The sequence below is a fragment of the Caloenas nicobarica genome, chromosome Z (assembly GCF_036013445.1).
Source record: "Caloenas nicobarica isolate bCalNic1 chromosome Z, bCalNic1.hap1, whole genome shotgun sequence".
In the NCBI taxonomy this organism is placed as follows: domain Eukaryota; kingdom Metazoa; phylum Chordata; class Aves; order Columbiformes; family Columbidae; genus Caloenas; species Caloenas nicobarica.
Window position 1 is genome coordinate 94,062,975 of NC_088284.1, and position 14,263 is coordinate 94,077,237.

At 35.2% G+C, this 14,263-nt stretch overlaps 1 protein-coding gene across 4 annotated transcripts in view; it reads left to right on the forward strand.

Moving 5' to 3' along the window:
- ODF2L (outer dense fiber of sperm tails 2 like) overlaps positions 1 to 13,976 on the forward strand; it is a 32,292-nt gene extending 18,316 nt beyond the window's left edge. For all 4 annotated transcript variants that reach the window (XM_065656128.1, XM_065656127.1, XM_065656129.1 and 1 more), the window contains 10 exons: positions 199 to 315; positions 1,726 to 1,911; positions 3,214 to 3,323; positions 4,806 to 4,941; positions 5,508 to 5,618; positions 6,765 to 6,869; positions 10,766 to 10,851; positions 10,938 to 11,100; positions 11,728 to 11,853; positions 12,825 to 13,976. In XM_065656128.1, coding sequence (XP_065512200.1) covers positions 199 to 315; positions 1,726 to 1,911; positions 3,214 to 3,323; positions 4,806 to 4,941; positions 5,508 to 5,618; positions 6,765 to 6,869; positions 10,766 to 10,851; positions 10,938 to 11,100; positions 11,728 to 11,853; positions 12,825 to 12,962 — 1,278 coding nt within the window. In that variant the 3' untranslated portion in view covers positions 12,963 to 13,976. The remainder of the gene's footprint in view (positions 1 to 198; positions 316 to 1,725; positions 1,912 to 3,213; positions 3,324 to 4,805; positions 4,942 to 5,507; positions 5,619 to 6,764; positions 6,870 to 10,765; positions 10,852 to 10,937; positions 11,101 to 11,727; positions 11,854 to 12,824) is intronic.
- The last annotated feature ends 287 nt before the right edge of the window (positions 13,977 to 14,263 follow it).

Below are 14,263 nucleotides of genomic sequence, written 5' to 3' on the forward strand. Positions count from 1 at the left end.
TGATTTCTGTTTGACATTAATAACAATAGTAACAAGTTAGTGCTTGTGAATATACCTGTAGAACATGTTTTATCTTTTCCAGCTTTTGAGGACATTCAGATCTCAGTTAGAAACTGCGGCAAAGTAGAAAGAATATAGATTGCATCATACAGCATACTTGCATTGGCCAATAGATTTCTATTTATTTCTCTTTCTTAGGCCAATGTACAGAAAGAAGACCACCTGTCAAGATCAGTAAAGGCAGTACAAGCTCACCTGAAATGTCAGATTCAAAGAAAAGAAGTGGAAAACAATGAATTAAAAATGAAAATACAGGTCAGCATATTTTTACTTGTATCTCAGTTTATTTGAAAAAATTAGAAAAGCCTGATTGTGGTCAGAGTTTAACTCTGATTTGAGAGTTAAATCTTAAAGTATTGTCTGAGGTCAAACTCTTAGCAAAAGAAAAATCCCAGACAGTCAAAGTCATTAGTATTTATATTTTGCACAGTTTGCTTGACTACACTAATTAATTGCAAGGGTTTTTTTCTTTTTTTCTCCACTTATGCATACCAACAGTTCTGCTGAAGAGCAGTTGAGCACACCTAGGAGCATTTGTGCTTGCCTGACTGTGCTATCTAGAAGACAGATATCAATCCTGAGGCGATCTCCATATAGTCAATAGAAAGAGGCAGGCATGTCCGCAGGATGAGTTTCTCTTGTAAGATAAGGGTGATGAATCACGACCTGTTTCTTTTTATTGACTATGAAGGAATCAATAATCCTCTTAATGCTGACTGAAAGAGAAATTCTTAAGACTAATGCCTAACCTCACTTTGTTTAGGGTAGGTGAAATTATTTCCATTTTCTGTCCTAAAAAGCGAGAAGTAAATTTGGGCATTTTCATCAGTTACTGGCTTTAGAACGGGGCATGGAAGAGATCATGTGTCAGAGGCTGTATGTGGCCTCAGATTTCAGTATTTGAAACTTGTCAAGAATATAGGCATGAATGAGAAAACGTTGGCTAAAAAAGAATGTATTTCTAATTTCCAAACTTTTTTAGTAGCATACATCCCCTATTAAATATATCATTTGAAGTTGTTAAGGAAGCTATAGCAACTCAATTTCAAAAAAGTCAAGCATGTCTATGTCTGTCTAAATACCTCATGTTTTCTTCTGAATAAAAATTGCATTCTTGTTCTACCTAGTACAATTATAGAATTCCAACAATTTCATTAGATAAAGTAGCTTGATATGCAACTGTATTTTCATTCAAACTTTTAAATAAAGTTTTGTTTGTTTACTCTTCAAAAAGTGCTGAAGTCAGTTGCTAGCTTAGATCCTGGTGATGATTTTGTTCATATCTGGGCAGAAGCTTGCAAAAGCTTAACACTAGCTTTATGAAAGTAATTCCCAATTTACATTTGCCTCAGCCACTGTATAATGCCCAAAGCACTTACTCTTAGTGTGATTGTGACCTCCTGCGGCTGTAACAGGGGATAACAGTTGTCTACTTATACCAACAGTTAAAGAAGTCTGTACATAGACTCGGATTTTCTTTTTGCTCTAGTTATTTAAGGTGTTCTTCCACCACCCCCAAGTCATACCTTTGTTTATTAAGTGCCCTATAAGCATCTAAATGTGAAAACTGCTTCCTGCATATCTGGGGGGTTTTATAATGTTATGTCACAAAATGGTCTGTAAGGTATAGAATTTGAAAAGAGTTGATGTTTAGTTATGTTGCAGACTCTAGAAAAGAAAATAACCGAGTGGAAACTTAAAGTTGGTGAATACAAGCACCAGATGTTAGCCTTAAAGGCAAAAAGTGAGCGAAAGAAGACTGCTCTGAAAAAAACAATCAGGTTCCAGAAAGAAAGAGCTCAACACTTTGAAGCAGTTGTGGAAAATTTAACCTCCAAAATAAGAGAACGTGTGAGTGACTACGCTGTGGGCAAAGTTGTGCTGTATTGTTTTAAATTGCATGACTGGGAGACTTTAGCCTGTGGAAAATAGGAAAAGTTGGTTGGTCGTGGTGTCTTTGTATGTCTTTTATTTTTTTGCTCCTTTATTAAGAAAAAGGTTGCTCTAAGTGGAATGTGAGCTGTTACTACATTCACTGCCTTTGTTTTGTTAAAATTTAGTGAATGTTTTAAGCCATGAGGTTTTACACTTCACCCTGTAGTGAGAGGAGTCTAAGCCACTTTCAGTTACACCTCTCCTCATTTTCCTGTTGGACCTTTATGCACAAAGACTGACTCATCTCAGAAGTACAGAAAATCCATGAGTGGGGTCTGAAGTCTTTGTTTTCCTTATTCATCAGTGTAGGACATCTCATGTGGATACTTAGTTCCCTAAGTTGCTTGCTCTGAACCTTTTCAAAACCCAAGTACAAAACTTCCTTAATCCAAATTGTTCCTTAGATTCTTGCTCCACATATCCCTATAGTGTGTAATTGTTCAAAAAGGCCAGGTGGATCAGAACTGTGCTGAGATCTTTACTGCCTTATTTAGATTTCCTAATAAGAGTATGTTTTCACACTTTTAAATGTGTTATCATCACATATTTTTCCAGGTAGTATACCCAGAGATGGTTAATAATGTGGGGGTTTTTTGTTGTTTTCTTTGATCTTTGTGAGAAGACGATAGCGGATCTTTAAGTACGATTAGCAGTATAGAGAGATGGCAACTAACTCCTGAACTTTTGATGTTTTGTAGTCACACTGTTGTTTTCTTTGCCCACTGAAGACCTGATATACTTTCAAGATGTTGGTTAATTATCTATACTTCTTTGAAGGACTTTACCCAACTCTGCATTTCTTACCTAGCTGTTATGTTTTTATTCTTAAAATGTATTGACAGAATTTTATTTTTGTATTAATTTATGTAATTTAGATGTAGTAGAGATGTATTGGAGACAATTTTCTTTTGGTAAGAAAATATTTTCATCATGAATTTTGAAATGTTATTGTATTCTACAGTTGATATACAGTGCCAGTGTTTAACAATGTCTCTGCATTGAAAGCAAGTCTTTACTTAGACTTTATTTTTTTTTAATATGGGTAGTTTAGTGGGTTTTTTTGAGACATGACAAAATTTAGATTGCTTGGCACTAAGGAGGTCCAATAAAGCCATCTTATATTAAATAGCTCTTGTGTTTAGAAAAATTTGTAGAACTAGGTGGCGTTCTTCAGCAGCATTCTTCTGTTACATAGTTCGTAATTCCTATATCCTCTAGGAAGTCCAACTAACTGAGATATTGTCAGCTTCCAACCTCTGGAAAAATCAGCATGATAGAATGGTTGAAGGAAAGACAATGTTAGAAATTCAAACAGAACATCTTAAGAAGTAAGTTAAACTGTTGATCTATTTTTTTATTCCTGTAGTCACATGGTGTTGGTATTTAGTAGTGTAGTACTCAGTGTTGACAATGTAAACAAGTTTATGTATTCATATTTGAAAATTCTGAACAGATTTTAGAAGTTGGAAACTGGAAGAAATTTAAGTTTTTTAGCCTTCTCTGCTGCATTTCATAACTCTTTAGAAACTACATTCCCTCATACAAGTAAGTAATATATTCTTTCCCCTGCATACTTCAGTTAGCCTGAACTTGCTTATAGCCACTATGCTGCTTCCTCAGAACCACTTATTTAATAACTGATTCAACAGCTTGAGTGTTAATCCTTGGGTCTACTGCAGTATCAAAGAATGTTCATAGTCTTCTAGTTTCTACTTCAGACTAATGGTGGCAAAACTATTTCAGTTCCACTAATGTCTCACTCCACTAGAGGACAGAGATGGGTTCCTCTCAGATGCACATGTGAACAGCTTATTCTTGTAAGGAAGAGCAACACAAACTTGTCCAACCTTGTTCGAACTATGTGGTCAAATCTTAATGTACATGAAAGATATGGCATTTTCTTTGGCACACAGTGACAAATATCCTTTTACCATTTTACCTTTAGATGCCATTATGCTAGGTCTAAGGTAGAATGTTTATTTTACAATGGAACTCGATTCATGCTCAAATATGTAAAAAATTAAATTGGCTTGGCTCTTTTGTTTATGTTTCAGAAAATCTCGTGCTTCTGAAAATATTTTCGGCATATTTTAAAATATAACAGGAGTGTATGTACAAGACATCTGTCCAGAAATCTGTCTAGCCCGCTATGGATCCAGTATATATAAGGAGGCACCTAGGAAAGAATAAAAAAAGGGCAACATTTATGATACTTCCCTGAAGACTCATTCTGCTTCCAGCTGTTTTTTTCTGGTTTTATTCTAGCTGGAAATACAAGTCTGCTAAAAATGTACCATTCTAACAAGACTTTTTCTTTTTGGCCGTGTATGACTAAATAAACAGCAAAAATTTCATTGTTTAACTTCATTAACATGAAAAGCAAACGGTGAGGCATGTAGCACAATTTGTTGCTTTTAATAATGAAAAGTACTATTCCTAAATTAGCTATGGAATGTTCTCAGTAGAACAGTATCTGATAGACCCTATAAATTCAATATAATTCCATTTTGTACAGTATGTGTGTGCATAGTTGTCTTGGAAATATGCTTGGATGTTCTAGGTAATGAAATTATTTGTAATAGAGCCAGGACTACTTCCTTGGTGGAACACTCTTTTGTATAGTTTCTTATTTCAATAGTTACTGCTTTCTTGGGATACTTAAATGCATTCTCTGCCCCTCCCTGCGCTTTTTTTTTTGTTAAATAAAATGAGAACAATGGAGGTCTATGTGTTAAGGTACAAGTTAATTTGCATAGTGAGAGTTTTGGGAGCATTATATATGATATAAATGTTCTTGCCTATCTAACAAGGCAGATCATAAGCCTTTTGGAAGACCAGAAAAGAAAGGAGGAACGGAAAAGAAACTCAGATGAGGAAATTCTTGAAAATCTAAATTCTGTTAACTCCAAAAATGAAAAGATTCATCTTGAAAATGAAAAATTAAAGGTAAGATCATTATAAATCATTGTTGAATGGCTCTGCATTTCTGAAACATTAATGAAGTAACCACATTAATTCCCTTTTGGCTTTCTGTCTAGAAATCCCAAACCTGTAGAATAAATTCTGCCATGTATTTTTTACACTAAGTGAAAAAGAGAGATTGAAAATTTTTCCATAGAAATCTGTGGTAAAGCTAGGAACAGAGTTGTCTGATCATCTATATACTTAACCAGGATGCCATTTATTTTACTGTCACTTGCTACAAAATTGCTTAACTAGAAATCATCTTTTTGTGTTTGTAAAACTTTCTTTTAAATTAAAGAACTAAGTTTAGCTCAATCATTCATTTCAATTTTTAAAGGGTTTACAGGTTTTCTATTGTATTTGTCCTCCAAAGTACATATTCTCCTGAGCTGAGAAATGAACCATGGGCTATCATTTTTGTTTGACAGGGTAAATAATTGTGTCACTCTTTTTAATGCCTGTAGGTCACTTGCTAGTAATATGTATTGTAGATTGTGTTATTTTAATAATGTTCTTACAGTTTTAATATTTTTGATGTTTTAATCAAGACTTCCCTTGCTACGTTGGAAAGCAGTACTGTTTCTGTTGAAGATGAACTGATGAATCTGCAAGAACAGGCAAAGCTGCAAGGAAACCTTGTTGAATGGTATAAAAATCAGGTGACTAGTGTGTTTGAAATATTTGAGTATGGTTTTTAAATTTGTAAGGAGTTTCGAGGAAATGATAAAGGTTTTGTTTTTAATAAACCAGATTTGTTGTCATGGTGATTATGATGCTGTTGTAACATTGAGGATGATAGAAGAGCGTGCCATTACAAACTGTATCCAAGAATAGTCTCCACACTATTCCTAGTACACATAATCCTTGTTGAAGCCCAGTCAGACCTCATTGAAGCCAACAGAGCTAAATGCATACTCGCTTAGAAAAGATTTGCTTCTTAAGAAGCACGTTAACAATCCAGTTAACTATATTTTAAAAGTAAAATTTGAGTCTAATGCCTTTAGTGGACACATCCAATGATATTTTACCTCTCTTTAGTCATATCTGTATTTCCACATTCCTAAGAACAGTAAACCACCATTCAAGGGCTGTTGTAAGAGTCTTTTTATTTACATAGGTAGCTCCACATTGAAAATACCAGCAGAACACGTGAAACAGACTTAAAATGGGCTTTTTATCAACTCCTTTTTTGTATTTGCCTTTAATCACAGAGAAGAAATTTTAGAACACATTGATTCAAAGTTGTATGTATTTCTGCTATAGTATAGACACCCTCTCACTGACAGTCTCACTTATCTCTTTTTAAAATCATTGGCAAGAGAAAAGACATGATACCAAATGTAAGTACAACCAGAGCACTTGTCTGTGGAATGCATCACTGCAATTAAAGTGTTGCCAGCTTTAAGATGGGAGATGTAGTTCCAGGGAACAGCCAGCCTGAAGCAGTGAGTGGGATGAAATTCCCTGGCTCATCGCTCTGGTGACTCCAGATGGGAACTGTCTGGTGATACTTGTTATCTGGGCAGAGAAGGGTGAGTCATGCTTGCTGCTCTTGTAGCACAATTGTAGCTCATTCTCCGTGGTGGAAAAGCAAATGTTGATATCAGAGTGCTCTTTACCTGGTTACCCTTTTATATTTGCTGTGGTGAGTAGGATAATGAAAATAAGTAACTTCATATAATGACAAATATTGAGATTCTGTTTAAACATCAAAGGTTTTCCTTTATGCTTCATACCAATGATTTTATCTTTTCTGTATTTGAAAGAAACACCTTACAAATCTATGTGGAAAATACATGTTCTAGGTACAAAAATTACAAATAGCAGTGGAAGAATTGAAATCCAGATATGAAAGAGTCTTAAATGAAAACAAAAGAATAACAGAAAACAACCGCTTAGAAGTAGATGAGGTAAGTTTTGCAGTAATAAAGCATGTTTCCAAACAATCCTTTAGGACATGGATCTCTCCTACCTTATTGTGACCCACTTATTAGAAGTCCCAGGTACTGGCTCTTTTCACTTTTTCCCTATAAAATTGTTTTTAAATTCACTTAACGCTTTGGTAACTCTTACTTATGAGCTTGTGTTTTTTTGGATACTACACCATTGCAAACAGGTGAGAAATGGTTCCTAGAGTAATGACTAAGGAATTGTGCTGCTATTTTAGAATTCCAGAATTCTTATATCACTTTTAAAAATGTGATTTTGCTGATGATGATTTTAAAACTAGGTCTCTCGACAGAACATCTATGAAAGTTGCATAGGGAAGCAAACCTACTGGAAGACTTCTTTGTTTGTTTTAACTAGCAGTTAAATTGGAGAATCCATACAGAGATTAGTTTTAAGTTTTTCAGCAGATGGAGCTGAATGCAGCACATTCTTAAGCATCAGAAAACAATACAAACTGGTAGGAAAATCACTTTCCTCAGTTCCATGGCTGATCAAAATACATATTCTTTTAAGTGATAAAGCTGAGGCAGGTATTGGATATGCATTGCCTGCAATGATCTGTTTTAGAGAACAGAATTAGTCATCACAGGGAAACATCTTTAGATATTCATCTTATTTCACGCTAACTTTATTTTTCCATGGTTGAATTGTAGAATGGAGAAAAATATTTTCTGATCCCATAAATAATATTTGCACAGCATTGTATTTGGCTTCAGGTAGCATTAGGTGTTGCCGTCTTTTTAAATACTGCACTAGTTGTGTAGTCAGAATTTTTCCTTTAAGCTGCTTAGTGTGTCTCTATGGCATCTCCCAAAACATTGCAATAAAAATAAATTCAAAATTTAGGTATTGCATGATGAACTGCTAACAGTCGCATAATTTTGTAAATGTTCGTTGTCAGTGTTACTGAGTCTTTAATGAAATGTAGTCAGAGATGGGAATTTCTCTAATGGTGAACTTGTAAGTTTTTCAGTATTTTATAAGAGGTGACACTATGCAACTTGTGTGGAATTTCAGATTTATTACTTACATGGAAAGCCATTAAGTATTACAACAATTAATTTATGGTTTTACATTTTTCTCCTGTGATTCCACTCTGCAGGTGAGGGACAAAACAGAGGCTGAGTTAAAGGGGTTAGAATGCGTTTGTGACTTGCTGAAAGCAGCTGAGGAAAAGCAGCAAGGATATCAGGAAATGCTTGTGTCCTGGCAAAGGATCCATGCACAGAAGTGCAAACCCCTTAGGGAGCTGCAGGTTCAGGTGCTTAGAACATGCCGACTTTTAAAGATAAATGAGAAAATTATGTGGAAGAAAGTTTCTGGAACATTTTTTTCCTATTAGTGTGTGTGACAGTTGTGTGGTTTCCTTTCTTATTTGCTTCATAAATCAAAAGCTCCGTCTGTAGAAATAGCACTATGCCAACAAAACTATTCACAGAATCACAGAATGTTAGGGATTGGAAGGGACCTCAAAAGATCATCTAGTCCAATCCCCCTGCCGGAGCAGGAACACCTAGATGAGGTTACACAGGAAGGCGTCCAGGCGGGTTTTGAATGTCTCCAGAGAAGGAGAATCCACAACCCCCCTGGGCAGCCTGTTCCAGTGTTCCGTCACCCTCACTGAGAAGAAGTTTCTTCTCAAATTTAAGTGGAACCTCTTGTGTTCCAGCTTGAACCCATTACCCCTTGTCTTACTGTTGGTTGTCACCGAGAAGAGCCTGGCTACATCCTCGTGACACCCACCCTTTACATATTTATAAACATTAATGAGGTCACCCCTCAGTCTCCTCTTCTCCAAGCTAAAGAGACCCAGCTCCCTCAGCCTTTCCTCATAAGGGAGATGCTCCACTCCCTTCATCATCTTTGTGGCCCTGCGCTGGACTCTCTCCAGCAGTTCCCTGTCCTTCTTGAACTGAAGGGCCCAGAACTGGACACAATATTCCAGATGAATATTGCCAACTGTATTAACATGAATTCAGTATGTGAAGAGACTAGTTACTTTTAGATTCTGTATCTTTTAAGTGAGTATATTCTTGATCCTTTTGAATACTTATGTCCTGAGATGTGTTGCAGAATTCTTCCCTGGAAGTAAATGTGCAAGTCTAGTTATTGGTTGTATCTAGTGGAATAATTTGGTTCCGTAATAATTTTGTTTTTAAAGACTAATTTATAAAACAGACAATATTTTCTCAGTCAAATTATATTGTTGATGTATAACTTTAACATGTTAATCATTACATTATATTGGTTGATAACAGGTTTTAAGAATATACATTAATAGCATCATTTCTATTTTCAGGAATATTTTAGCACTACTGCTTGTATTTTCTCTTAAGCCAGAATATGAATATTCCTGAGCTTTTTTTTTTTTTCTGTGACATCAATTTCAATGGCAGTGTTAAGTTTGGGTTTTTTGTTGTTCTCTTTTGTATTTGTTTTTAATATGCTTTTGAATTAGAAGAGAGTACTCTGCCAGCACAAATGACGAAGGTGTTTTTTGGAATCAGTAGGGTAGGAAAGGGGCTTTGATCTTCCTGTGTCCGTGGGAAAATCTGAGCTGAAACAGAGTGACTCTCTGTGTCCCTGTAGACTTTATATACTTATTAAAAAAAATAGATCTTCATTTTATTTAAAATTTCTTGTCAAGATGGTCTTTACAGCATGAAATTCTGTTCTTCTTTGTATCATTTTAAATACTACTTCCAGGTATGCTCACGAGGTCATAAATGCAACTTTGCTTAGCAAAGTACTTAAGCAACAATAAATGTTGAGGTGCATTTATAAAATTATATGTATAACTTTAATCTACCTACCTGCTTTCCTGAATAAATGCAAAAAACCTCTTAAGTATAATGAAGTAATTTGGAATATAATCACTAGTCTGGTGGAACGGCAGTTAGCTTTCAGCATTAAATCTTAGTGACATCCTTTGGAGATTCTGACCCTTGATCCTATGATCAGAATTTCAGAAAATTCCTTTTCAAGGAACTGGACCATGTGCAGAAACCCTCTTCTGGGTTCAGCTGGACCAGAACATTGCTTTATTGTCCCTCTGCTGGAGGTTTCTGCTACTACCAGTCTGCTGCCTGAGCAGCCTGTAATTCCTGTGAGCAAAGTCAGCCAGATTAGCTCAAATCATGGGCTGGAACTGCTTGTGATGGTCCTGTGAATGATGGAGGTTACCCGTTAAATAATAGCGCCAGCAGACTGGTGATGTGGCTGTTTATTGCTACTCTGCTGTTCATGGATGGTAGCAAGAGCAATAATCACATCACCAGTGTTATGAGATTTAAAATAAAACTTAAGAGTTTGTCAGTCTGGATGCTGGACAGAAGAGGACAGTTTGACTTCTTGCTTTCTTCAGCTTCTGCTACTGATACAGCTCTTTCAATGAACTTGATTTCTTTTTTGATATTAACTACTTTCTGAAATTCTTTGCCAGTGCTACACTGTTCTTCTGTGATAACTGTATATATACGAGGTATTATTTTTATGTTTCCTGTGACTGGAGTGTGAAGGAACTTATTTTTGCTGGAATCTAAAGCTTCACAAAGAGGTAGACCTGCCCATCTACTAATGCACAAGGCTGCATGGGCAGCATATGGGTTTTGTCAGGACTTCGCTTTGTTACATAGCAGGTTTTCAGTCTTAAAGCATTCATACAAAGTTTAGTCTGCTACTTTGGCTCTATTTTATTTGTTTTAAATACAAGATGATGTTTACTTGAATGTAATATAGTGTTTCCCTGAAATTACAGTTAAATTGTTTGATTGGATTTTAATAGGCAAGCTTACTTTACTCCGTAATATCGTGTAATTAGGTCTCTTCAACTAGAAACAAACTGTCATTTTCACAGGAAGAAGACTGTATAACTTCCTTGGGCAGTCATTCCTTAGAAGAAGAAAACCATAACATTGAGAAGAAATACGAAGACCTTAAAAGGTAACTTTTAAAAAATCTGACTGCAATCAATTCCTACACTTTTCTTCTATAGTGAATGATAACACATTGATATGTTTTGTGTAAAGGCAACTAGAAAAGATGGAATTTCAAAATGAAGAACTTGCTTGTCAGCTCAAAAAAGAAGATGATAGTCTTCGGTGCAGTAAATTGCAGCTTGAAGAGAAAATTGCAGAATATAATGGATTAAGCAGACAACTGGAATCTGCTTTGGAAGAAGGGAGAAAAATGGTATAAATGATTTAATACGTATTTTAATATTGTTTGCTGTTTTCTATTTTAAAATAGCATTAAACCCAAATTTGATTGAGAAGAAAAGATGGGACAAGGTTATTTTGCACATAGGGAGCAATACTAAAAAGTTACTGGAAATTCTGCATGTTTAAATATGAATTGCACAATTCAACTTCTTGTGGAATTCAGATCCTATTGAAATTAATGGTAAAGTTCAGTGGACCAGCATTTCACTATCATTTTTTTGGAGACATATCAAAATGCTTTAACCACCTAATTTTAAATCCCACACATTTGGCAAAAAGTTTCTGAACAAAAGCTTAATCTTGCCTTTTCCTTAATTTCTTTGGAATAGGTGTTGAAACCCTTCTCACTTTAGAGGAAAGCTGCTCACTTTCAATATTAAGGAAAGATTTGTTATTTGTAGAAGGGATGCAAATTGAAACATCTTTCAAATTTAGCCAGAATATTTCCCAGGTTTGTTTAATTTCTGTGCATGGGAAATAACTGACAGGATGACAGAACAGGAAATAGAGCTATCAATGCTACAGTGTAAGAAACTAATTTGGTTTGGGCTTTAAGTGAAAGTAAATATACATCAGTTCTCTCTCATTGCTATTACAGGTAGCTGAAGAACTGGAAAAAATTTCATACAAAGAACAAGCCCTTCAGGCAAAAGTGTTTGTTCTTGAAACTGAAGTGAGAGAGGGGCAAGAAGAGAAAAAACAGCTCCTCTGCACATTTTACCATGTGAGTAATAAATACTGTTTACTTAACACATCAACATTTACAGTAAAAGTAAAACACACTATTAATACAATTGATACTCACTTTCAGGAACAGCAAATTAATTCAACTTGACAATATACTTTGTATATTGACATTTCTAATAGACTTAACAGATGCCCAGTCTAAATAAATCACTGGAATAATATTGAGTTTACATCTCTTATTCAGCCCAGTTTTCCCAGCAAGGCAAAAATCAAAAAATATGTATGAAGTTATAATTTCCCCCTCAGATTAATCATGTTCAGTAAGTTTACCTAGATTTGAATAGGTGCATAACAGTTGCATAACGACTTAGTGGTATCTTTTTTTTTTTTTCTTTTGTTCCCTGAGTTGGTTACAAGAATTTGATCTTACAGGAATTTGTGAAAAGCTTTCAGCTTATATACTGATGTTGCCCATAAACATAGTAACAAAAGAGATATTCTGATTTTTCAAAGTGTCAAGCCTTTCAATGCCCAGGTTTTGATCTGTTGATACTTCCCTATTTAGCATCAGGTGTGGAACTAATGAGCAGGTAATAGTGCTGTCAATCATCTTTTTTAGATAAGGAACTATGGGCATCAATAATTATGTTGCATCACAGATCAGTAACAGCTGTTTCCTTGAATAATCAACACGAGAGAGTGTCAAGTCCATAACAGATTTAAGATGCTAGGAATCTTTCTTGATAAAAATTCAGAAGGTTAGTTTTTATGTTCCTGGGCCAATTTTTGGATCATAAGCCTATTCAAACATGTTCAGTTTGGTCCTGACTGAACATAAAGCTTCAATATTTTGAGGCCTTTTTGGGACCTTCACTTTTACAGAGCATCTGAAAACTTTTACAGGTAGGTAAGGCTGATAATAATTTAGGTACTAGTTGTCTTGCGTTATTATTTTGATTGATTTGTATTTGATTTCTAAGTTGCACTGAATTTCTCTTTTTTCTTTAGAATGAAAAGCACCGTGAAGTACATTTGAAAGAGCTGGAGAACAGCCTACAGAAGTCAGAGAACAAGAACCAGAGCATCCAGAATTATGTGCGGTTTTTGAAAGCTTCATACATAACAATGTTTGGCTCAATACTTTAATTTATTTAATAATGAAGAAACTTTTCAGGATTTGGCTCTAACTCTTGTTGGAGGCAAGGCTGTTGAGGCCTTATAGTGTTTTGCAGGATTGAGTCCTGTAATGTTAGTTCTTCCCTCGGAAAACTTCTGTTCTGGACAGGGAAAAGCAGGTCAGTCATTACTGTATATCCTACTGCCTGGTCACTTATGGAAAATTTACCTGATTAATGATATAAAGAATTGTATTATTCATGGAACAGAAGTGAAAAGGCAAACTGTGTGACAGTAGTGACAGGTGTGTAAGTGTGGGGAGTGCACATGAAGTTGGAAATTGGTCTGTGAATTTACCATGTGTTAGTTCCTGTGCTGTAAAATCTTGTGCATGGTAAAGTCCATGGTAAAGGTGGATGATCACAAATTATCTTTCCATTCCCATGGGAGAACATCTATGGACTGATTGTGCAGTCATTTGCATATTTTAATTATTAATAATTATATATTTGTCAGTCATTATACTTCTGTTACTGTAGATATCTAGTTGCCCAAGATAATTAAATCTATCCTGTGAAGACAGGCAGAAATTCAGAGAGCATTCAGTTCCCTTCCTGTCCTTTCTCTGCAGCTCAGCACTGGCACAGCACACACGACTGCACGGCACAGCTGCCGCCACAAGGCTGTCCCATCCAGCCTTGGTTCCCTCCATCCCATTATGGTAGGAGTATACCATAGTACTATTTTACAAACATCAATAGGAAAGTATTTTAGGTATAGATGTATTTTCAGCTCTGAATGTGGTGATATACCCTTTCACAGTGACGGAGCTCTGGGTAAGATATTTATTTATCTGTGCTTGAGTACAAGAGCTGCTGTTCACTGAACTGACTAAACTGACTTAGGCCTCAGGTTAAACACATGTAAATATACAGCTGATGCAGAGCTAATACAAAACTCAATTCTGATTAAGAAAGTAATTTTTTATAGATATATGCTTACAGAACTGTGATATGTTTTTTGAAAAGTAGTACATTCAGATAAGTTATAGGTAATTTAGAATGTGTATTTAAATAATATCATTTTTTTAAACTGAAAACATAGTTCATACACAGACAATACATTTGTTAAATGTAGTTTCATTATTATTTATAATGTGTAGAATGTTGTTATTCTTTTTTTTCCAAATGCTTATCCATCCTAAGAAATACTGATATGTCATAATGACCTCCTTGTGTGCACTTGAAAAAAAATAAAATTATTATTTATTATCTATAACTTATACTAGTAGCAAATATTTCTGTTATATTTTGGGGGTTTTTGTGGTACAC